This window comes from Lethenteron reissneri, chromosome 36 (genome assembly GCF_015708825.2).
Source record: "Lethenteron reissneri isolate LAM-NWPU_2019-01 chromosome 36, ASM1570882v1, whole genome shotgun sequence".
Lineage (NCBI taxonomy): Eukaryota > Metazoa > Chordata > Hyperoartia > Petromyzontiformes > Petromyzontidae > Lethenteron > Lethenteron reissneri.
In genome coordinates, this window is record NC_083814.1 from 6,649,369 (window position 1) to 6,669,470 (window position 20,102).

The following is a 20,102-nucleotide window of genomic DNA, read 5'->3' on the forward strand; positions in this document are numbered from 1 at the left end:
TTTTTAACCCATTTCCCGTGATACAATCGAGCTGACATTTTGCACACAGACTCGTTGTGCGTGACAATGTATTTTCATGAAAAAAATTCCAACATTTTACACTTTTTAGGAAAAAATAATGGTATGACTGTGTGTGTGTGGAGCGGGGGGGGGGGGGGGGGTCTGTTTGTATGTATGTGCGTGCAAGTCTTTATCCTGGTTCTGGTTGTATGTGCTTGCGTGTGTGAGTGCGTGAGACGAGGTGGCCGAGTGGTTAAGGCGATGGACTGCTAATCCATTGTGCTCTGCACGCGTGGGTTCGAATCCCGCCTTCGTCGCGATTTTTCTTTTAATCCTTTATATTAAGTTCACTTGCTTGCGTGCTTACGACCGTGCAAATCTTTCGGTCGTTTTTTATCCCACTTCCCGTGATCCAATCGAGCTGACATTTTGCACACAGACTCGTTGTGCGAGACAATTAATGTTCGTGTAAAATTTTTTCCAAATTTTTTTTCCAAAATTTTACACTGTTTAGGGAAAACCAATTAAATATTTAATTACCAATTGCTTAATACTGGCAGACAATCATCTGACCCATAGGTGGCAGCCATCTCAAGCCAGATGACGAGAGGACTCTAGCCGCCACGCATATAAAGGATTTAGAGTGAAAAACTTAGTTTTTACTGGTTATACTTATTTAATCCTTTATATTAAGTTCACTTGCTTGCGTGCTTACGACCGTGCAAATCTTTCGGTCGTTTTTTATCCCACTTCCAGTGGTCCAATCGAGCTGACATTTTGCACACAGACTCGTTGTGCGTGACAATTTATTTTCGTAAAAATTTTTTTCCACTTTTTAGGGATTTTTTTATATATTTAATTACCAATTGCTTAATGGTGGCAGGCAATCATCTGACCCATAGGTGGCAGCCATCTCAAGCCAGAGGACGAGAGGACTCTAGCCGCCACGCATGCAAAGGATTTATAGTGAAAAACTTTGTTTTTACGGGTTAAATTTTTATATATAATGCCTATGCCAAATCACCCATATTGCACCAGACTTTATCATATCTGAGGGTGTGTTATGAGGAAGGGCCATTGCTCAAAACGTCGTCTATTATATATATTTTGTACATTTGAAGCCACAGTATTATTGACGAATGTGCTGCATTTTCATTAATATTTTCGGGTTGTGAGGTAGCTATGGGATAGTACGGCAGCAATAGATTTTTGAAACTATCTCTGGGGAGCTCTGGGTGTTAGCCTTTTAAATGTGTGGGTTTTCTCCGGGTTTTTAGTGTTTTTTTTCTTCCCACAAGCCAGTCACTCATGAATAGAATAGCCAAAGCATCTCTATGTAGCAGGGCCATCCTGAAAAAAGTATAAAGATTGAGTGAGTTTTCTTGGATACGTATATATGCGATTAATTATTCATATAAGATATGACTTAGCACTTTGTCAATCTACTGCTGGATGAAGGCCCTCCCCGTTATTTCTACAGCATTACCCTCTTCCGAGACGTCTTGTCCGTGTGGAAGAGTAGACCTAAATATTCTCTAGGGGGGCTCTGGATAGCTTCCTCTAGCTGAGGCCTTTCCACCGGGCAGTGGCGTGCAGACATTGCAGGGACGCGCCCAGCCGTGCCCCGTCTCACAATCACTTACAGATCAATAGCAAAAATTGCTTGATTCGCGAGCGTAGCTTGCCGTGCCCCACCACGAGAATCAACGGGCCCAGGCTGATGTTGATGGCGGTGGAGAACCTGGCGAGCGAGATGAGCCAATCCAGGTCCTCGTCTTGCCGGTAGTTGTAGTAGTTGATCGCAAACACGTGGATGCCCCAACAGACCACGAATATGGTCACGACCACCATGATCACCTTGGCCGCCTTCACCTCGGTGGAGACGCGCGACGGCATGAGGCTGGCCACGTGCAGTTGCCGCCGGTGCCGGTGGAGGATGAGCAGCGTCTTGATGTTCACCGTCACCATGAGCACGATGGGCACGATCTCGTTGATGATCATCGACGCGGTGGTGTAGGCGAGGCCCTCGCGTGCGCTGGCGAAGCGGAGCACGCAACCGAGCAGCGGGCGAACGGTCCCGCTCACGAGCATGAGCCGCTCGGTGAAGTTGCCCGCGCTGTTGCCGGAGAAGACCACAGCGGGCAGGCTGAAGAGCACGTTGGCAGCCCACACGCAGAGCAGCGTGAGCGCCGCTTTGCGCAGGGCGGACGTCTTGCCCTTGACGCTCGTGTGACGCCTGCTCACCATCAGGTAGTGGAACATGCTCAGAGTCAGCGTGGTCCACACACTCACGGAGCGCGTCACCACCCAGACGCCCATGCACAGCTTGCAGCCGATGTCGCTCAGCGACATGCGCACGCCCGCGTCCCAGAAGAGGAGCGGCCCGTTGCGCACCACGCTGATGAGGAGGTTGACGAACGCCAGGTTGACGAGGATTGCGTCGGAGGGCGGCAGGCACTCGTAGGCGCACGCCGTGTTGGCGATCACCACCATGATCAGTGCGTTCACCACCACGCCGAATGCCGTGATCACGCTGTGGATGGCGACGAGGAGCATTGCCTCGGTGTTCATCGTGGATGCCGCCGTGTCATCTGGTCCCTCACCGTTGCCTGCACGGGAGGATGGAGAGGAGGAGGAGGAGGTCAGAGTAGGAGGAGCAGGAGGACAGAGAGGAGGACGAGGAGGAGAAGGTGTAACAGAGTACCAAGAGGAAGAGGTTGGAGGATGATGACATGTAAGAGGTGGAGGACGAGGAGGAGGAGGACACATGACCGAGTCGCACACTGTTTACATGTGCTCACCCCATGGCAATGTGTTAGTCCACTGCTGGATGAGGGCCTCCTCACAGCGTGCGGACCATAGGGGCTATTTGAGCATACTTCACCATGCTGGACTGATGTGAAAAAGAGCCTCATAACTCATCGGATTTCTCCAGGATATAAATAAAGATTGTGATTCTGGCCAGTGCAGCTTGAAGGCGGGGAGCTTAGTCAATGTAAGTATGCATGTTGAGCTTCTTTCGCACCGTACGTAGCACGGTAAATCGATAGATTTTGCTGGACTGCCCTCTGCTGGCAACATAACCCCCGCAAGCAGCAGCAGCAGCTCATAATAGCTACTTTATACACGATGGCCGCCCATCCAAGTACTTTCCAGGCTCATACCTCGATTTAAAGCTTTCGTGACTGCAGGGATTCATCTTCTTGGTTCTTTCGGTAAAGTCACGTAGAAGGGAAATAATAAAATAATAAAAATGAAACATAATAAAATAATTCTCACGACGTTTCGGCCACAACGCAAGCAGCCGTCCTCAGGTGAAGAACAGGCCTGTCGGAAAGACAGCGTCTGAATGAATTCTTTTTTTATTATGTTTTATTTTTATTATTTTATTATTTCCCTTCTACGTGACATTACTGAAAGAACCAAGAAGAAGGCTCATACCTGTTTTAGCTTCCGAGATTTGACGACATCGAGCACATTTTGGGTGATGTGTTCGAAGGCTGATTTATCGTAATCGAATAATAATAATCCTAATCACAGTGGCATTTTTCTTATAAGCGATCAGAAACTCCTGTTCATGAGCATCAGCCACAGGTCAATCCACTGCTGAATGAATTCCTCCCCAAGCCGTTGCCACCTCCCACGATTTCCACCATCGCTATAATACACAGAAGCCCCTGCTATCTACGTTATTTTAGCCAAACAAGAGGGACATTTTCACGAATAACTACCCACATACGACGTCCCGAAAAAGGCGACGCACATTTGTGGATAAGCACGGATACAAGGGATACAATCAACAGCAGAGCCGCCAATCGCCACCGCCAAGAGGAATCCACCCACGATGATTCCACCCACAGTGCCCTGGGGTCAGCATCAAGTCCGTTGCAACCGAGTCTCGTGCCAGGCAACTTACACGTGGGTGGTTAGCCAACATCACCGTCCTTATCATCATCAGAAAACGAAGTAATGCATCTGCCATGGAGTGTGACGCTAAGCCCGATAAAAAGTGAGCTGCCCCCCCCCTGCCACTACCAGTTACTTGAGGGCGCCCCGGTGGCGAGATGTTAACTACCTCGCCTGGTATACAGGAAGTCTTGGGTTCCATCCCGACCTTCACGCCTGTACATTTGGAGTGTGCGTGTTCTCTCCGTGGTCGCGTGGATTTTTCTCCGGGTCCTCCGGGTTTTCCCCCTCCAAATTTAGAATCAACACCGCGCGATTTGGAGTGTTTAGCTGGGATGCATTTCCACGCGACATTAAGCCACTTCGTTGAGCTAATGGACAGGTCGCTTCTGAAAAAGAGCTTTGTATAGCTCAGCGGGTCTTACCTGGTAAAATACAAATGTATAGTTTAAATTGTTTACTTGTATACGCATGGCTTAATGCCATGCTCGACGCACACTTAGATTTTTTTTTTGTATTATCCGCATGTCATCCCTGCGTTTTGTCCCTACAATAACAACAAATAATTGCGCGCACACAATGTCCACTGCAACCGATACATGTCTCCAGGTACTTTCATCGATGATCTCCTGTCACCTGCACGGTGGAGCAGGAACTGGGTACGCTTGGGCAGGAGGACAACTTCGCTCGGAGAGATATTCGAAAGCCACTGGGTTTATGCACTTTTAAATCACCGACGTTGAAAAACTGACTTCTTCAGAACGGCGTTTTTCGTGTTTTTTTGTGTTCCTTCACCCCGGGCACCGCCGATTAGCACGTTTGGCTGCGTACGGTGCGAAAGAAGTTCAAGATACGTACGTACCTGGCGCGGCGTGCTGGCGATCGAGACTGTGGCGCCGGTCGGAGTGGCGAGGATGGAGCGATGAAATCCACTGGTTGGGCCGGTGGTAATGCAGAGGTTCAATAGTCGCTACATCTCACGAGGGATCATGAGCGATGGCTAATGGCTGGCGGAAGTCTCCGTCGAGTAGGGGAAATTGAACGCGAGCGATGATGATGATGATGAGCTTCTTCTTCGTTTTCCTTCGTCTGGCTGGCTGAGACGCAAAGCGACAACTTCACATTCGGGCGGTGAAGCCAGAGAACGGCGTCGTCATGAGTAGCACGCAAGCATCACGACGATGCTGCTGATTGCATGTATGTTGAACTTCTTTCGCGCCGTACGTAGCCAACCGAGCTAAATCGGTGACGCCGATGAACTACCAATGACAACAACAACAGCAGCCGTGCGCGTTCTACCCGCTGCGCCGCTAAATCGATCTCGTTTGCGCGCGCCAACATTTCGCGGACAATGCGGTGGTGACCGCGAGGATGTGGGGGCCGCCGCTGCCTTTTAAACGCGCGGTGCGACGTGGCCCAGGGGAGGAGGGACGAGGTGGAGGTGGAGTGGAGGGGGGTGGGAGTTGGTTCCTCTCCACGCTTCCCGCAGCCTCAGCGAATGCACGGACGTGAACGGACTCTGTGGTTGGTTTGCATGCGTACCGCATGGTGCTGTGTGTGGTTAATGCAGTGGTTGATCCCTTGCAAAAAAAGGGTTTCTGTTTGGTGTTTGAACATCTTAACACTGGTTTTATTGCCAGGAAGGGAAAACAAAACCTATTCTTATTGTTTCACACTCTGTAGTGATGTTAATGATGGTGATCAGTTTTACACGTAGTATGATATTTCCACCGATATTACCCATAATAGACGTTTTTTGGGGGGTTAGATCGCGTCAATAAAAACATATGATATATAAAACAATATGTACGCGATCTAACCCCAAAAAAAACTTTATTATAATTGATGCCAATTATTTTATGCAAGAAAGCTTCAAGGAGTCTCAAAATTATTATTATATATTTGTGTTCTTCTCGTGTGTGCTGCATTGGGATGTTTGGCCAAGTCGCGATGTACGCACTCAGAAGTACTACAGCAAGTCCAATTCCTGCCCATGAGATATGCCTCACTAATTCTCAATTGTTACGTGGTTTTTGTTTACACAAGGGTCGTTAATTTGCTTTTTGAGTCAATTCATTACATGCTGTATGTACATACGGTACTATAATAACAAGAAGATGATTATAACAGGAATTCATCCAGGAAAGCCTCACTGAGGCTAAATACTCCCGTTCATAAAAGTCCTACATCGGAGTGATTGTCCAATTTATAGTACTGTATATCTACTTATAGTAGAAGTAATAATTATTAATAGGATCATTCCAGTTAATTAGCCAGTAAAGCTTCACCGAGTCTCGAGATGTTTTTTTTCAAAGGGGTTCCTGCATTGAGATGTTAAATTAGGCATATCAGAATCATAAAGTGTATGTCCTGAGTAAAGCCTATTGGGCTAAGAAGAATTTTGCGAAGGCGACTCGGCCGGCAGACTATATTTGATAATTGTTTTTTTACCCTTCTATCTGGAAACAAAACTGACACCTTTTTTTACAAGGAGTCATGTTTGCATAGACCACAATACCTGCAGTCATAATGCAAACAAAAAACATAACTCTGATAATGTACGTGCACTGTCCTTGAGGTTGATTGGTCCACACCCGAGACAGCTTTCCATAGAGCCTAGTCTCACATGGTGTTGGACCAGATGACGCCAAAAGGCGCACAACTCAAAGACAATGCACCATCAGAGTATGAGAGCTCGGGGTAAGCATTTACACCATTGGAAAATCATTTGCCAGTAAAAAATATGATAATTGTTTTTTTATCCTTCTATCTGGCAACAAACTGACACCTTTTAGTTTGTCTCGGGTGTGGACCAATCAACTTCAAGGACAGTGCATACATTATCAGAGTTATGTTTTTTGTTTGCATTATGACTGCAGGTATTGTGGTCTATGCAAACATGACTCCTTATAAAAAAGGTGTCAGTTTTGTTGCCAGATAGAAGGGTAAAAAAACAATTATCATATTTTTTACTGGCAAATGAGGTTCCAATGAGACATTATATTTGTTTGGGGAAAACACTATTCATGAATGTATTTTTATTTGACTAGGTCAGGCTCACTGAGCCACAATGAATTCCACGTGGGAGGGAACTGGAGTACCCCGAGTAAATCCACAAACGAGATTCCTAGAACGTTCTGACCCGACCCTATACTGGACATCTCTGAAAAAGAGCTTTATAGCTCATCGGATTACTCCAGTAGAAATACATATTCTGATTCTATTATTATTAAAGAGCTAAACCTTACTCTTTGGTTCTTTCGGTAAAGTCACGTAGGTATAAAATAAAATAAATCACGACGTTTCGGGCGCAACAAAAGCGTCCATCATCAGGTGGGAAAGCATGGTCTGCTGCTGATGCAGACTGTTTTAAAAGGTTTGAAATGGGTGTAGCCCAAGGGTCATAAAGATGTGGCCGGGGCTAGTGATGTTAATTTGAGAAATTATCATGTAACTGTAAGATAGGAGGAGAGCGGCCTCCTCGACGAGGGCACGGAAGTGGCTATGTTAATGTGAGAAATTAGCATGTTAATGTAAAATCGAAGAGTGGTAAAATCCAAAGGATATGTGAGTGCAATGCAAAGGACATGTGAGCATGAGAGATCTAAGAGAGAAGCATAGAGAGAGAGAGAGAGACACACACAGAGAGAGTCGGAAATAACAGCTGACATAGGCAGGTAGGATGGAAACATCACCTTGTCAATGAAACACAAATGACGAATTCCCCAAAAGAAGAAAGTTTACAATCAGTGCATATTGCAACGCTGTGCAACAAGATCTGAAACGTGGCCAGAGAAGCGTGCAGAGGCGCACGGTCGAGACCGACAGCGCAGAGGCAGTCCAGAGAGGGCGGGCGCGCAACCAAGACGATGTCCACCGTGAAGGTGGAGCTACGGAACGAGATCGTGGTGTGCCGATGCGAGGTGGTGATGGGTGCGAGACTGGGTGACGCCTTCATGCAGCAGTGGGTAGATCGCGACTGCCTGTTTCCTCTTACAGGCAAAACACTCATTTGAAAAAAAAATTGGGAGAAATATCCCATGGCGGAACCCTCTTCAAAACGAGTCCTGAGACTCAGACTCTCGCCGGCAGGATGCAGGCCACTGTGATTGTGACATTAATACGAGACGAAGATCGGCAGGCTCACTTATTGGACCCTTGCCGCTCATCTCCAGCTTGGTTACACCCCCCCCCCCCCATTCACTGGGGCGCTCTTTATAATCCCTATTGCACCACGACTCAGAGCGTACTTGCACATGTACCTAACCGTGTTCTGGCATCTCTTGCTCCAACATGCTCAGATTGTCGTTTGATTTAATTCGCGTTGTGTGTTAATGTCGCTGTTAGACTCAAATGTAGCGCTTACTTTTGCAGCTGTGCCATACTTTTTCTGGCGCCTCTTGCTCTGACATTATATTTGCATTGCGTGTTTTATATTATTATTGTTAGTTCTCTGCAATTATGATGATAATATGATCACTGTTTCATTGCTTTTATGGCTTTATTTTGGTGATTTCGAAAAGTTTTTTGGTTTGGCCATGTTTATTTGTTGTAGTACGGAGTTAGAATGATGGCTTTAATCTAAGTTGTCTTGTGGTTGTTGTTTGACTTGCATCCCACTGGGATTTTTGCACACAGCGTTGGTGTACGGTGCTTTTTCTGCAATATTTTGCTGTCTTTTCTTGGATTTTCTGTTTGCACATAGTCACATAGTCACTTTAAGATGTTTTCTTGTTCATGTTTTTTGTTTGTTGCGGTTGCACCCGATTCAAGAGCCGAATGGCTCACAGGGCTCTACCTAATAAATGAACTTGAACTTGAACTTGTTTGTCCTAGCTTTGCTGTTGCTGCTGCTGCTGTGCTCACACACCACGGATGTCCCGTGTAAAATATCCTGGCGACTGCTTAAACGGGGTCATCCGTGTAATGAATCAAATACAGTAAACTAAAACGGATTTGTCCAGTTCGTTTCAAAAGTTTGCCCAATTCTAAACACCTGTCTTTTACACCATGTCAATGAATAGCGAAATATTCTCACAAGAGGGCGCCGCACAACAACAACCGAGTCCTGTATGGTAAATTGCACGGATATTCTTCTGTAAATGCCAGTATTGCGCCACAAGAGGCCGCTATTACACCAAGCGCACGGTGTGTAAAGTCTGGACGTAACATCATCATCATGAGTTCGTTTAACACGTCGGCTTTGGCGACCATTATCATCCACAATCGAGGTTTTAATGATGATGGTGTTATCGGTGCCTCTGTTTCAGCCATCATTTTAAGTGAGAATAATTCGATCTTAATTACAAACACGTCGGTGGACTTTCGGAATATCTGTCAACCCATACGGTGGTGTGTCTCGTGTTCTTGTGCAGGGAATTCGAGTTTTCAGGTCCGTACGGCGTACAGCCGTTTCAATACGGGCAACAACATGTTTGACTATTTGTTTGTGTTTCTCCCTCGCGGTGGGACTTTGTGGGATCAACGTTGGGGATTTGTAAGGGACACGGGGTTTGCGATAAGGTAGGAATTGGTTTGTGATAAGGTTGGGCACTGATAAGGGATTGACAGGCATGTAATTGTGTACAACTGCATTAGCTGTACACTTTGTAGGTGTACAATATAACCGCGTTAGTAATAAACTAGAAACGTTTCTGACCGTAACTTGAAAGTGCTTATCTCGTTAATGAAGCTCACGAATAAATTTCGATTTAATGCTTAAACCTGAGGATGGCTGCTTGTGTTGTGGCCGAAACGTCGTGATAATTATTTTATTATGTTTTATTTTAATTATTTTATTACTTCCCTTCTACGTGACTTTACCGAAAGAACCAAGAAGATTTACGAATAAATTAGATCTTAAATTTTGATTTAAAGCTTTCGTGACTGCATGGATTCATATTCTTGGTTCTTTCGGTAAAGTTACGTAGAAGGGAAGTAATAAAATAATAAAAATAATATAAAAATAACAATATAAGTAAAATAATCAAATAATATAAAACACTTGAGGTCTGAGTTTGTCTGTAACAAGGTAGGGGACTGATATAATGGGTTGACAGGTCTGGCTTTTGGAGCAGGGCTCGTCGCGGCCAGACGGGGCGACGACCCACGGGTCGTGATTTAATGACGGATTGGCAGCCAGAAGAAAGAAGAGCACCTCCACCGTGGAGACGGAACGATTCAATCAGCTCGTATGCAGGCGCTAAGTTCAGTAAGTAAGTAAGAACCTTTGTCATTGGCCACTCTCATGAATGGAGGCCATCACGAATGCGCATTGCTATCCTGAGGGGTCGGCAAACAAAACAGTGCACTCCCTCGTTTAGGAAGCCGCTCTTCTTCACCTTCTTTTCTACAGTTACATGCTGATCCCTCTCATTAACATCATGCTGATCCCTCACATTAACATAGCCACTTCCGTGCCCTCTAATCTCTCACATTAACATCATGCTCATCCCTCACATTAACAGAGCCACTTCCGTGCCCTCTAATCTCTCACATTAACATCATGCTAATCCCTCACATTAACATAGCCACTGCCGTGCCCTCTAATTTCTCACATTAACATCATGCTAATCCCTGACATTAACATAGCAACTTCCGTGCCCTCTAATTTCTCACATTAACATCATGCTGATCCCTCACATTAACATAGCCACTTCCGTGCCCTCTAATCTCTCACATTAGCATCATGCTCATCCCTCACATTAACAGAGCCACTTCCGTGCCCTCTAATCTCTCACATTAGCATCATGCTCATCCCTCACATTAACAGAGCCACTTCCGTGCCCTCTAATCTCTCACATTAACATCATGCTCATCCCTCACATTAACAGAGCCACTGCCGTGCCCTCTAATTTCTCACATTAACATCACGCTAATCCCTCACATTAACATAGCCACTTCCGTGCCCTCTAATTTCTCACATTAACATCATGCTAATCCCTGACATTAACATAGCAACTTCCGTGCCCTCTAATTTCTCACATTAACATCATGCTGATCCCTCACATTAACATAGCCACTTCCGTGCCCTCTAATCTCTCACATTAACATCATGCTGATCCCTCACATTAACATAGCCACTTCCGTGCCCTCTAATCTCTCACATTAACATCATGCTAATCCCTCACATGAACATAGCCACTGCCGTGCCCTCTAATTTCTCACATTAACATCATGCTAATCCCTCACATGAACATAGCAACTTCCATGCCCTCTAATTTCTCACATTAACATCATGCTAATCTCTTATATTAACATAGCCACTTCCGTGCCCTCTAATCTCTCACATTAACATCATGCTAATCCCTCACATTAACATAGCCACTTCTGTGCCCTCGTCTAAGAGGCCACTCTCCTATCTTACTTTTACATGCTAATTTCTCACATTAACATCAATAGCCCCGGCCACTTCTTTATGACCCTTGGGCTACACCCATTTCAAACCTTTTACAACAGTCTGCCTCAGCAGCAGACCATGCTTTCCCACCTGATGACAGACGCTTGTGTTGCGCCCAAAACGTCGTGATTTATTTTATTGCATACCTACGTGACTTTACCGAAAGAACCAAAGAGTATGGATTCCTGCAGTCACGAAAGCTTCAAATCAAGATTGAACCAAAATAGTAACAAGAAGCATTTATTTAGCTCGGATTCTGCAGGTTGCCTGCCCCTGTGCATCGGAGGACAGCACTTGCTCCTACAGTCTGTGAAGGCTATACGGTGGATCTTTGTCTTACATTGGAGGATCGTGAGAGGGGTGACCGTGGCGGCGACTTTTGGGGAGACCTTCATCCAGCAGTAGAATAATCACGGCTGCTGCCGTTGCTGATGATGGTGGTGAAGGTGATGACACATGAGGGAATTGTCCTTTACAAGAGATACACGCAGAGTGGCGGGCTTGCGTTCGTCAGCCCAGTGGGATGTGACCTTGCTGAGATGCTGCAAGGTCACACGATCGAACGACGTCGGCTTTAGAGTTTGGGCGCCACGGCATTCCAGCGGTATCGGAGGTGGTCTTGCATCGGAATGTTGCGCTCTTTTGCCATTTTATTGCTCGTAAATAACAAACAAAAGGAACGCAAAGTGCCGCTCAAAAAAAGACAGCGGAGGTCAATGTGGCGGCAAAGGCGCGGTCCTGCAATTACTTGCGCACGCCACTGCTCACAGGAAAGGGCCTCCACCAGAGAGAGCCCTCGAGAGCCCCAGTAGAGGGCCTCTGGGCCTACTCATCCACGATCTTGGAAGAGGCGGGGAGTATTCACACTTTACCCCACCGCACGCGACCTGTCAATCAACTAACTGCGGTGGGAATTTACACTATGAGACCTCCTTTACCAGTGGCAAAATATAGTAGTAGGTTTTTACCCTTTAAACTGGTACAAGACTGACACCTTTATACAAGGCATCATGTTTGCAATAACCACAACACAAGCAGTCAAAATGCAAACAAAAAGAAACAACTCTGATGATGATAATATTTGGTGTTGGACCAGATGACGCCTTTTGGCGTCATCTGGTCCAACACCAATGGAAACTAGGTTCTAAGGAAAGCTGTCTCGGGTGTGGACCAATCAACTTCAAGGACAGTGCATATTATTTTCTTTATCAGAGTTTCTTTTTGTTTGCATTTTGACTGCTTGTGTTGTGGTTATTGCAAACATGATGCCTTGTATAAAGGTGTCAGTTTTGTACCAGTTTAAAGGGTAAAAACCTACTTCTAACTGCGGTGGACTCATTTATGCCGCGTGTTTAAACTGCCATGCCGGAGATTGAATCGAACAGGCGACTTCGAGATTGCAAGTCCAGTGCACTGACCATCACACAGAGAACGTGGCTGGCTTGGGGCCAGGAGGGATACCCGGGGAAGGTGGCTCGCTTGATCGAGCCACATCAAGCGAGGTGGCACGCTTGATGTGTGTGGATATTGATCGAGGTCCTTAAATGTGGAGGGCTTTGGTGATAATGCCCGTGAAAAGTGCTGTGCAAACGTGAAGATCAATAGACGACTTAATATGAACCAGGAGAGCATTCATTTAAATTTGTTCCCAACCAGCTAGACAACTTGCCACTCAAACACGTCTGCGCAGACTTTATTATTTAGTTAAACATGCTGTTTGTGTGATCCTGTGTTGGCAGTATCACTAAAATAACGATTTGAGTTTCGATATTAGCTTCCTCCCGGGAGCCCGATGTGTTTTCACCAGATTCCTGCTCTGGGATGCTTGAATAATCCCCACCCCTGTTCGTTTTTGCACTTGTGAAAGAAAACATTGCACACTGCTTCCAAACAAATCTACTTGATGTGCTGCTTGTAAGTTGAACATGTGGGCGGTACACAACATTCTACCACAACACAAGAGACCTCGAACTCACTTCATGCGGGGACTGGAAGGAGGCAACTGTAGATGGAGTAGTAAACTATTGCTATTCACTAATTTTTTAAAATCCTTTATATTAAGTTCGCATGCTTGCTTGCTTGCGTGCTTGCTTAGGACCGTGCAAATCTTTCGGTCGTTTTTTAACCCACTTCCCGTGATCCAATCGAGCTGACATTTTCCACACAGACTCGTTGTGACAGACAATTAATGTTCGTGAAAAAAAATTCCCAAAATTTTACACTTTTTAGGCAAAAAAAAAATATTTAAATATATTCAAAAGAACTCATTCTTGGCTTTGGCTGAACGTCACAGTATAAGAGCCCAGAGCGTAACCCCTCCACAGGCCGTGGCGGAGTAGCGCAGTTGGTAGCGCCCTCGCTTCCCATGCCAAAGGTCGCGGGATCGATCTCCACGTCCTCCACAGGTGAATATATTTTTAAATCCTTTATATTAAGTTCGCTGCCACGCATATAAAGGATTTATAGTGAAAAACTTTGTTTTTACGGGCTATACTTATTTATTTTACCAGGTGAGGCCCACTGAGCTACGTAGCTCTTTTTCAGAAGCGACCTGGCCACAAATGATAGCCCAACGAAGTGGCTTGTCACGTGGAAATTTATAGCAGCCAACTAAACGCAAATGAAAAACCGGAGGACTCGGAGAAAAATCCACACGACCACGGGAAGAACATGCGAACTCCAAATATACAGCAGGCGTCAGGGGCGGCATCGAGCCCACGAGCTCCTGCATACAAGGCGAGGTAGTTAACATCTCGCCACAAGTTCCAGCTGGGCTTGTAATGGGAATCTAACTTGGCCGCGCTGAATTATAGGTCCATGCAGTGCACACGTTGCACTATGTGTCCTTGCTTAAGGCTGTTATTATAACTTTGCACCAGTCCATTGCCAGAGGGCCCCTGTAAATAATCACAGAGACAGCAGTGTGAGGAAGTGAAACGTTTCTCTGTGATGTACCTCGCGTGAAGAAAGTAACTATTTATGGTGGTGACCCTGAAGGCGCTCAAAGCAAATTCCTCGGCAGATTGAAAGAAAAATAACCATCGCAGCATCCAGCAGCAGGGTAACAAAGGGCAGTCAGCAACTATCACGCTGTGTGAAGCAGTGGGCCGTGCTGAGAACCAAACTGCCTGAGTTCAATTCCTGACCTATGGACAACGTCAGCGTGGAAGTGATACCTTGAACTGGTTCAAGTCCCCAGGCTCGCCCCTCATCAACCCGCGCTGACCAGCATGGTGAAGTATGGTCAAACCACCCGCATGACCGACACGGTGTGGTGAGGCCCTTCATTCATCCAGCAGTGGATTGATCATGGCGGCTGCCGTTGCTGATGATGATGATGATGACGGTGAAAGGTAAAGTGCATTACACAAACGTACAGGTCAGATGGTTTACTACGTATGCGAAGTCATTGGGAATTTCTGTGCAGGCTGCAGGAAATTAAAAAAAGAAACGATCCAATTTTGTGGTCGCCCTTCTACTGGTACAGGGTGGTCCACATATCTTGTGACCCGCCATTAAATTCTCTGAAACGTAATATTTGTATTTTAAAGTAAGGTTTATTTCAAACAGAAATTCATATGCCAATGGTAAAACAAATGTCAATTAATTGGGGGTCACAAGACATCTGGGCTACCCTGTACTAGGCCAAAACAGGCTGCGACTAGGCCAAGAGAAGGTTGTTTCTGGTGTAGGCCAATCAGTTTCAAAGACAACGCCATAAATAATAATCAGAGCAAGTTTGTTTGCATGCTCACCACAAGTACGATTTGTGGTTAATGCAGTAACTCAATTCCTTGCAAAGGGCATTTATTTGGTGTTTTGGACATCCTAACGCCTGTTTCGTTGGCAGACAGGGCTACACCTCTTCTTATTGTTCACACGCTGCACTGTTTGGCACATGTCACATCCATCGTCTAAAGATGTCCAAAGTGAAGCTGACACACCCTGGATGGGGGAGATCCGTTTGCCGCGTCTCCCGTTGCGTGCGATCGCTCGAGTCGTGCGCTACGCACCTGGCAACCGACCCCGTTGCAATTCCCCGCGCACGGATAACATCAGTGGCGAATATCTGAACCCATCCCGGTGGCAATCGGTGGAACAACCACCCCGTCCATCCCCCCGGCAATAAAAAAAGGACCTTGTCCAGTGGTGGATTGACAAAAGGGCTGACCCACGGGGACATACACGCATCCTCGAACGCTGAGGTCATTGAACATTTCACCGAACGCAGACGTTGCCCGTTCAGCCACAATTGCCAATGACAATGGCGCGGTGCATTGCACGGTGCGGCGTGTGAAACATCAGCACTGTGGGTGACACCGACAGCCGGGAGCGGTGTTTGACCGTGCCTCTGGAGGTGGTAGCTGACTGAACTTTCCTCAACAGTTTGCGAAGGTTGCACGGGGGATCTTTGCCTTTAGATCTTGACTTAAAGCTTTCGTGACTGCAGGAATTCATATTCAAGCGATCTTCATCTTCCTGATGGCGATCGCTTGTGTTGTGATCGAAACGTTGTAGTTTTTTGTTATTTTCTTTCAACCTATCTACGTGACTTTACCGAAAGACCCAAAGAATGTCTTTGTCTTGTTTTTCCCTCCTGCAGTGCCGCTTGCAGACAGAGAGGCTCTGGACTGGTGAGGCTGCTTAAAAATAAAAAAAATGATTTCAAGTGGCAGCAATGACTCATCCAACATGACACAGCAACTGTGTTTTGGTGGCGAGGTGTTAACGACATCGCCTGGTATACAGGAGGTGGTGGGTTTGATCCCGACCCTGACGTCTGTTGTATATTTGGAGTTTGCATAGTCTGCCCGTGGTCATTGAAATTTTCTCCGGGTCCTCCGTTTTTTCCCTCCACAATTGGAAACATGCGTTTCGAGTATTTGGCTGCCATAAATTTCCACATCATTTGTGCCCAGGTCGCTTCTGAAAAGGAGCTATACAGCTCAGTGCCCCATACCTGGTAAACATATTTTTTGTTTAATATCACGAGACGCGATTCGGTTTTTGGCCATCCAATACAGCGATGTGTTAAATATGTACACCAAACGATGAAGGCTTCCCCAGGTCGGAGTTGTTTGACCATACTTCACCACACTGGTCAGTGCGGTTTGATGAAGGGAGTGGGGTTTGGGGGGGGAGGCAGGCAGGACACTCGCCACTGATGTTAACCAGCGCCGGCAATTGAACTCAAGTGATGGGGTTCATAGCGCAGCGTGCTAACCACAGCGCCACCGCTCCACCGATTCAAAGTGTCCCCTGCTCAAGCGATCGATGGGTGGCGCGTGCCTCCATTGATAGCTCTCAGCCAGTCGTGTGAGTTCCACATTGTCACGTGGGAGGAATGCTGCCGACGATGTTTTCCAATTGTGCGATCGATGTATGTTGAACTTCTTTCACACCGTATGTGGCCAAACCGTGCTAATCGGAGGTGTCATGCGATGAAGGAATCTGCCCATAATAGAGACGTTTTGGGTGATATCGCGTAAATACATGTGCCGTTAAACCCGTCACCACCCGACACAGCCAATAAGGCTTGTCACGTAAACAGAAAATGCCAACTCGTTACCACGAAAATGTACAATTCGAGTACAAACGTCTACATGTTAAAGTAATTAATCTGCGTTCGGAGCTCACGAAGCCAGCAGTGCACCACGCTGTGTAAGAGAAAGCCAGCCTCCACCCCCACCCATTACACTGGTCAACACACGTTTTCTGGCATAAGGTATTCCAACGGTTTTAAGGTAATTTTGGGGTGCTGATTCCAAATCTGGCATCAGTTTTTGTCTATCACATCAGGTTTTTGAGATATCAAATATTGCATTTTCAATAAAAACTGCACAAGAAAAATATAAAATAAATGTGGATATCTACATAAAATGATATTATAAACACACTATCCTAAAAACACAGCACCATATTTTAACACTAAAGCAGTCACTGACTCGTAACAACTTGCAATCATAAGTGACAGAGTTAATTTCTGGTAAAATCAATGAAAATGGGGTATGCCGATAGCATAAAAATAAGATGTGATAGAGCAAATCTGAGATCAGATTTGGAATCAGCACCCTGAAATTAGTCTAAAACAGCTGCAAAAGTCCAGGCCAGAAATAAAAAAAAAATTTTGACCAGTGTTATCCATCTACTCCGGTGACACTTCACCTTATACAGCACTCGCTTTACTACCCGGCTTCGCCTGGGACTTGGATTCACCACACCCAGCCGTCTTTGTCTCCCCAGTGGCGATGTTCACACAGCACATTAGTTACTCGTTTGAGGCTGAGTCGATCTAGGGGAGGCCCAGGACCGGTTAAAATAATCGTCACTGGTGGTGGCCGTGAGCGGGAATCGAACTCGGGTCGCCGGGTTCGTAGCGCGGCACGCTAACCACTCATGGGTGGAAAAAACCCCGATTTTTCCAGCGGCAGGCATCGGGTTTTTTTCTTTAATACAATTAAACCCGATTTCGGGGAATAAAAACCTGGTTTGATGAATACGAAACTCTGATCCAAGGCTTAGGCTGCTTCCTCGTCGGTGCTGCTATCGTACTCGGGGGGCCGTCGGGCACGGGATAGTCGTAGAATGCGGCGGGCAGGTTGGTCTTGATGAACACGAGCTTCTCCTCCACAATCGTGGGCGCCAGTGAGTTCCTTAGCTTGGAATGGATGAAGCCCATCGTTGAGAAGTGCGGTTCTGCAATTAGAACCAATTAAACCGGATTTCTCCCAATCGCAGATGATCGGGTTTAATATAAAAAGACAATTAAAACCCGATTGTAAAAAACCCGACAAATGCAAACAAAAAACAATACTCTGATAATTTATGCATTGTCCTTGAAACTGATTGGTCCACACCAGAGACAGCTTTCTTTGGAGCCTAGTCTCATATGGTGTTCGACCAGATGACGCCAAAAGGCGCACAGCCTCGTTAACAAACCACGTGCAGTGTGCCGATTCAACTCGTGAGTGAGCGATATCATCGGCACCGGTTTCTCAGACGTCTGCGAGCCATGCTGGAGACATCCGTGGGAACGTGAATGAATCAGCACGGTTTCAGGAACACTACGAGAATGAATCAGCACGGTTTCAGGAACACTACGTGCATGAACCAGCACGGTTTCAGGAACACGGACCTGAATGAGCCATCACTATTGCACGAACACATTATGTGAACGAACCAGCACGGCTGACTCAGATGCTATGTCATCAGTGCTGGCTTTTTGCTCACAGGTTCGCACACCCGAGGCTGAATTGTACGTGCTATGAAGAAGGACCGATACGTCACCTATTTCCATTCTTTGTTTTAACTTGAATGAAATGCGATTGACAATTTGAGTTGATGAGGCTGAATCGATCGCATTCGGGTGCAATTGCCAGCGACGTCGTGTACCGCGACCGTGAATCGAAACCGTAATGCCCAGATTTCTAGCGCAGTCACCCTGTTAGTTGAACTGCGTCGTGACGTCCCAAGTCACGTGTGCAGGTGCCAGGTGCACGTGCGGAGCGCGGAACCGCGGAGTGACGGCGGCAGCTTTCGGGGATGCCTCCATCCGGCAGTGGAGTGACTCACGGCTGAGAGAGAGGGAGAGGTTTATGGTGCAGCAGCAGCAGCTGCTGCTGCTGATGTTGTGCAAGAGATCTAAGGCACGGGTGTGGGGAGGCAAGGGGGGGGGGGTAATGATATTTGCTGTGGTTTCATCATCAAGAATCATCTCACCCCGGGGCAAGGTTTCCGAAAGTCAGAGCCCGAGCCTCGTGACGCGTCAACTCTGGGCGCGCGTGCCAAGGGGCCGTCCATAAATGACGTCACGCGATTTTGGACGATTTTTTTACCCCCCCCCCCCTTCGTCACACCTCAAATATGACGTCACAAAGCTCTGCCCCCCCCCCCCAAAAAAAAACATGCTTCAAATCGCTTTAAACTATTGTCATTGTAGTGCGTATTTAATGTGGCGCTGCTGCACTCTGATGTTGTAGAAGAAAACATTTATTAAAAAGTCTTACGTAGAACTTGTTGTCTATATTTATTTAAAGTTGCGCATTTTGATGTGACGTCACATTTCTACAAACCCCCCACCTCGTCACACATCGTCACAAATGTCTGACCCCCACCCAGATGCGTGACGTCATTTACGGACGACCCCAAGTCCGCACAAACACGACGCCGCCGATGAATCCGATAATAAAAAGGGGAGCGGGTGGTGTGGGGGGGGTGACGGACCACAGAGGACATCTGCGGCGACCTGTCAAAGGGCTCGCGGTGGGGTGCAGGTGGGGTAACGCGAACTCGTGACATCTGGGAAATGCGCTGGTGAGAGACCCACTTGGGATGGTCAGTCGCTGTACGGGGTTTGCGGGAAACGCTCGCCGTTAATTGCGAGTATGATGAGCGCGTTGTTGTTGTGTGGCCAACAGCAATGGTGGTGGTGGAGCGGTTAGCACACCGGTGGCGATGATCTGAATCGGTTATGGGCCTCCCCTAGGTCGACTCAGACTCAAATGAGTACCTGGTGCGGTGTGTCAGCATCGCTACTGGGGAGACAAAGGCGGCCGGGCGTGGTGTTGGCCACCCACCCCCTGGTGTGCCGTTCCGGCCTTCATAGGTGCTCGCTAACAGCACTTGCCCCAACAGTCAGCAGTGACGATTATCTGAACCGATCCCGGGCTTCCCCTAGGTCGGCTCAGCCTCAAATGAGTACCTGGTGCGGTGTATAAGCATCGTCACTGGGGAGACATATCATGGAATATCATGCCATAACCCTGTCCAGAAGCCAGATGATGTGTCTTTTCATCGC

The 20,102-nt window shown here is 46.8% G+C and overlaps 1 protein-coding gene and 1 non-coding gene across 2 annotated transcripts; one reads left to right on the forward strand and one right to left on the reverse strand.

Moving 5' to 3' along the window:
* Window positions 1–235: 235 nt before the first annotated feature.
* Window positions 236–317, forward strand: TRNAS-GCU (transfer RNA serine (anticodon GCU)). The gene has a single exon. It is a non-coding gene; the product is annotated as a tRNA-Ser (tRNA).
* Window positions 318–1,635: 1,318 nt separating this feature from the next.
* Window positions 1,636–5,239, reverse strand: LOC133351266 (olfactory receptor class A-like protein 4). Its single transcript, XM_061566368.1, has 2 exons — window positions 4,769–5,239; window positions 1,636–2,609 (listed from the first exon to the last, which is right to left on the reverse strand). Exon 2 carries the CDS (start codon window positions 2,569–2,571, stop codon window positions 1,636–1,638), a length of 936 nt encoding a protein of 311 aa, XP_061422352.1. The 5' UTR covers window positions 2,572–2,609; window positions 4,769–5,239.
* Window positions 5,240–20,102: the final 14,863 nt, after the last annotated feature.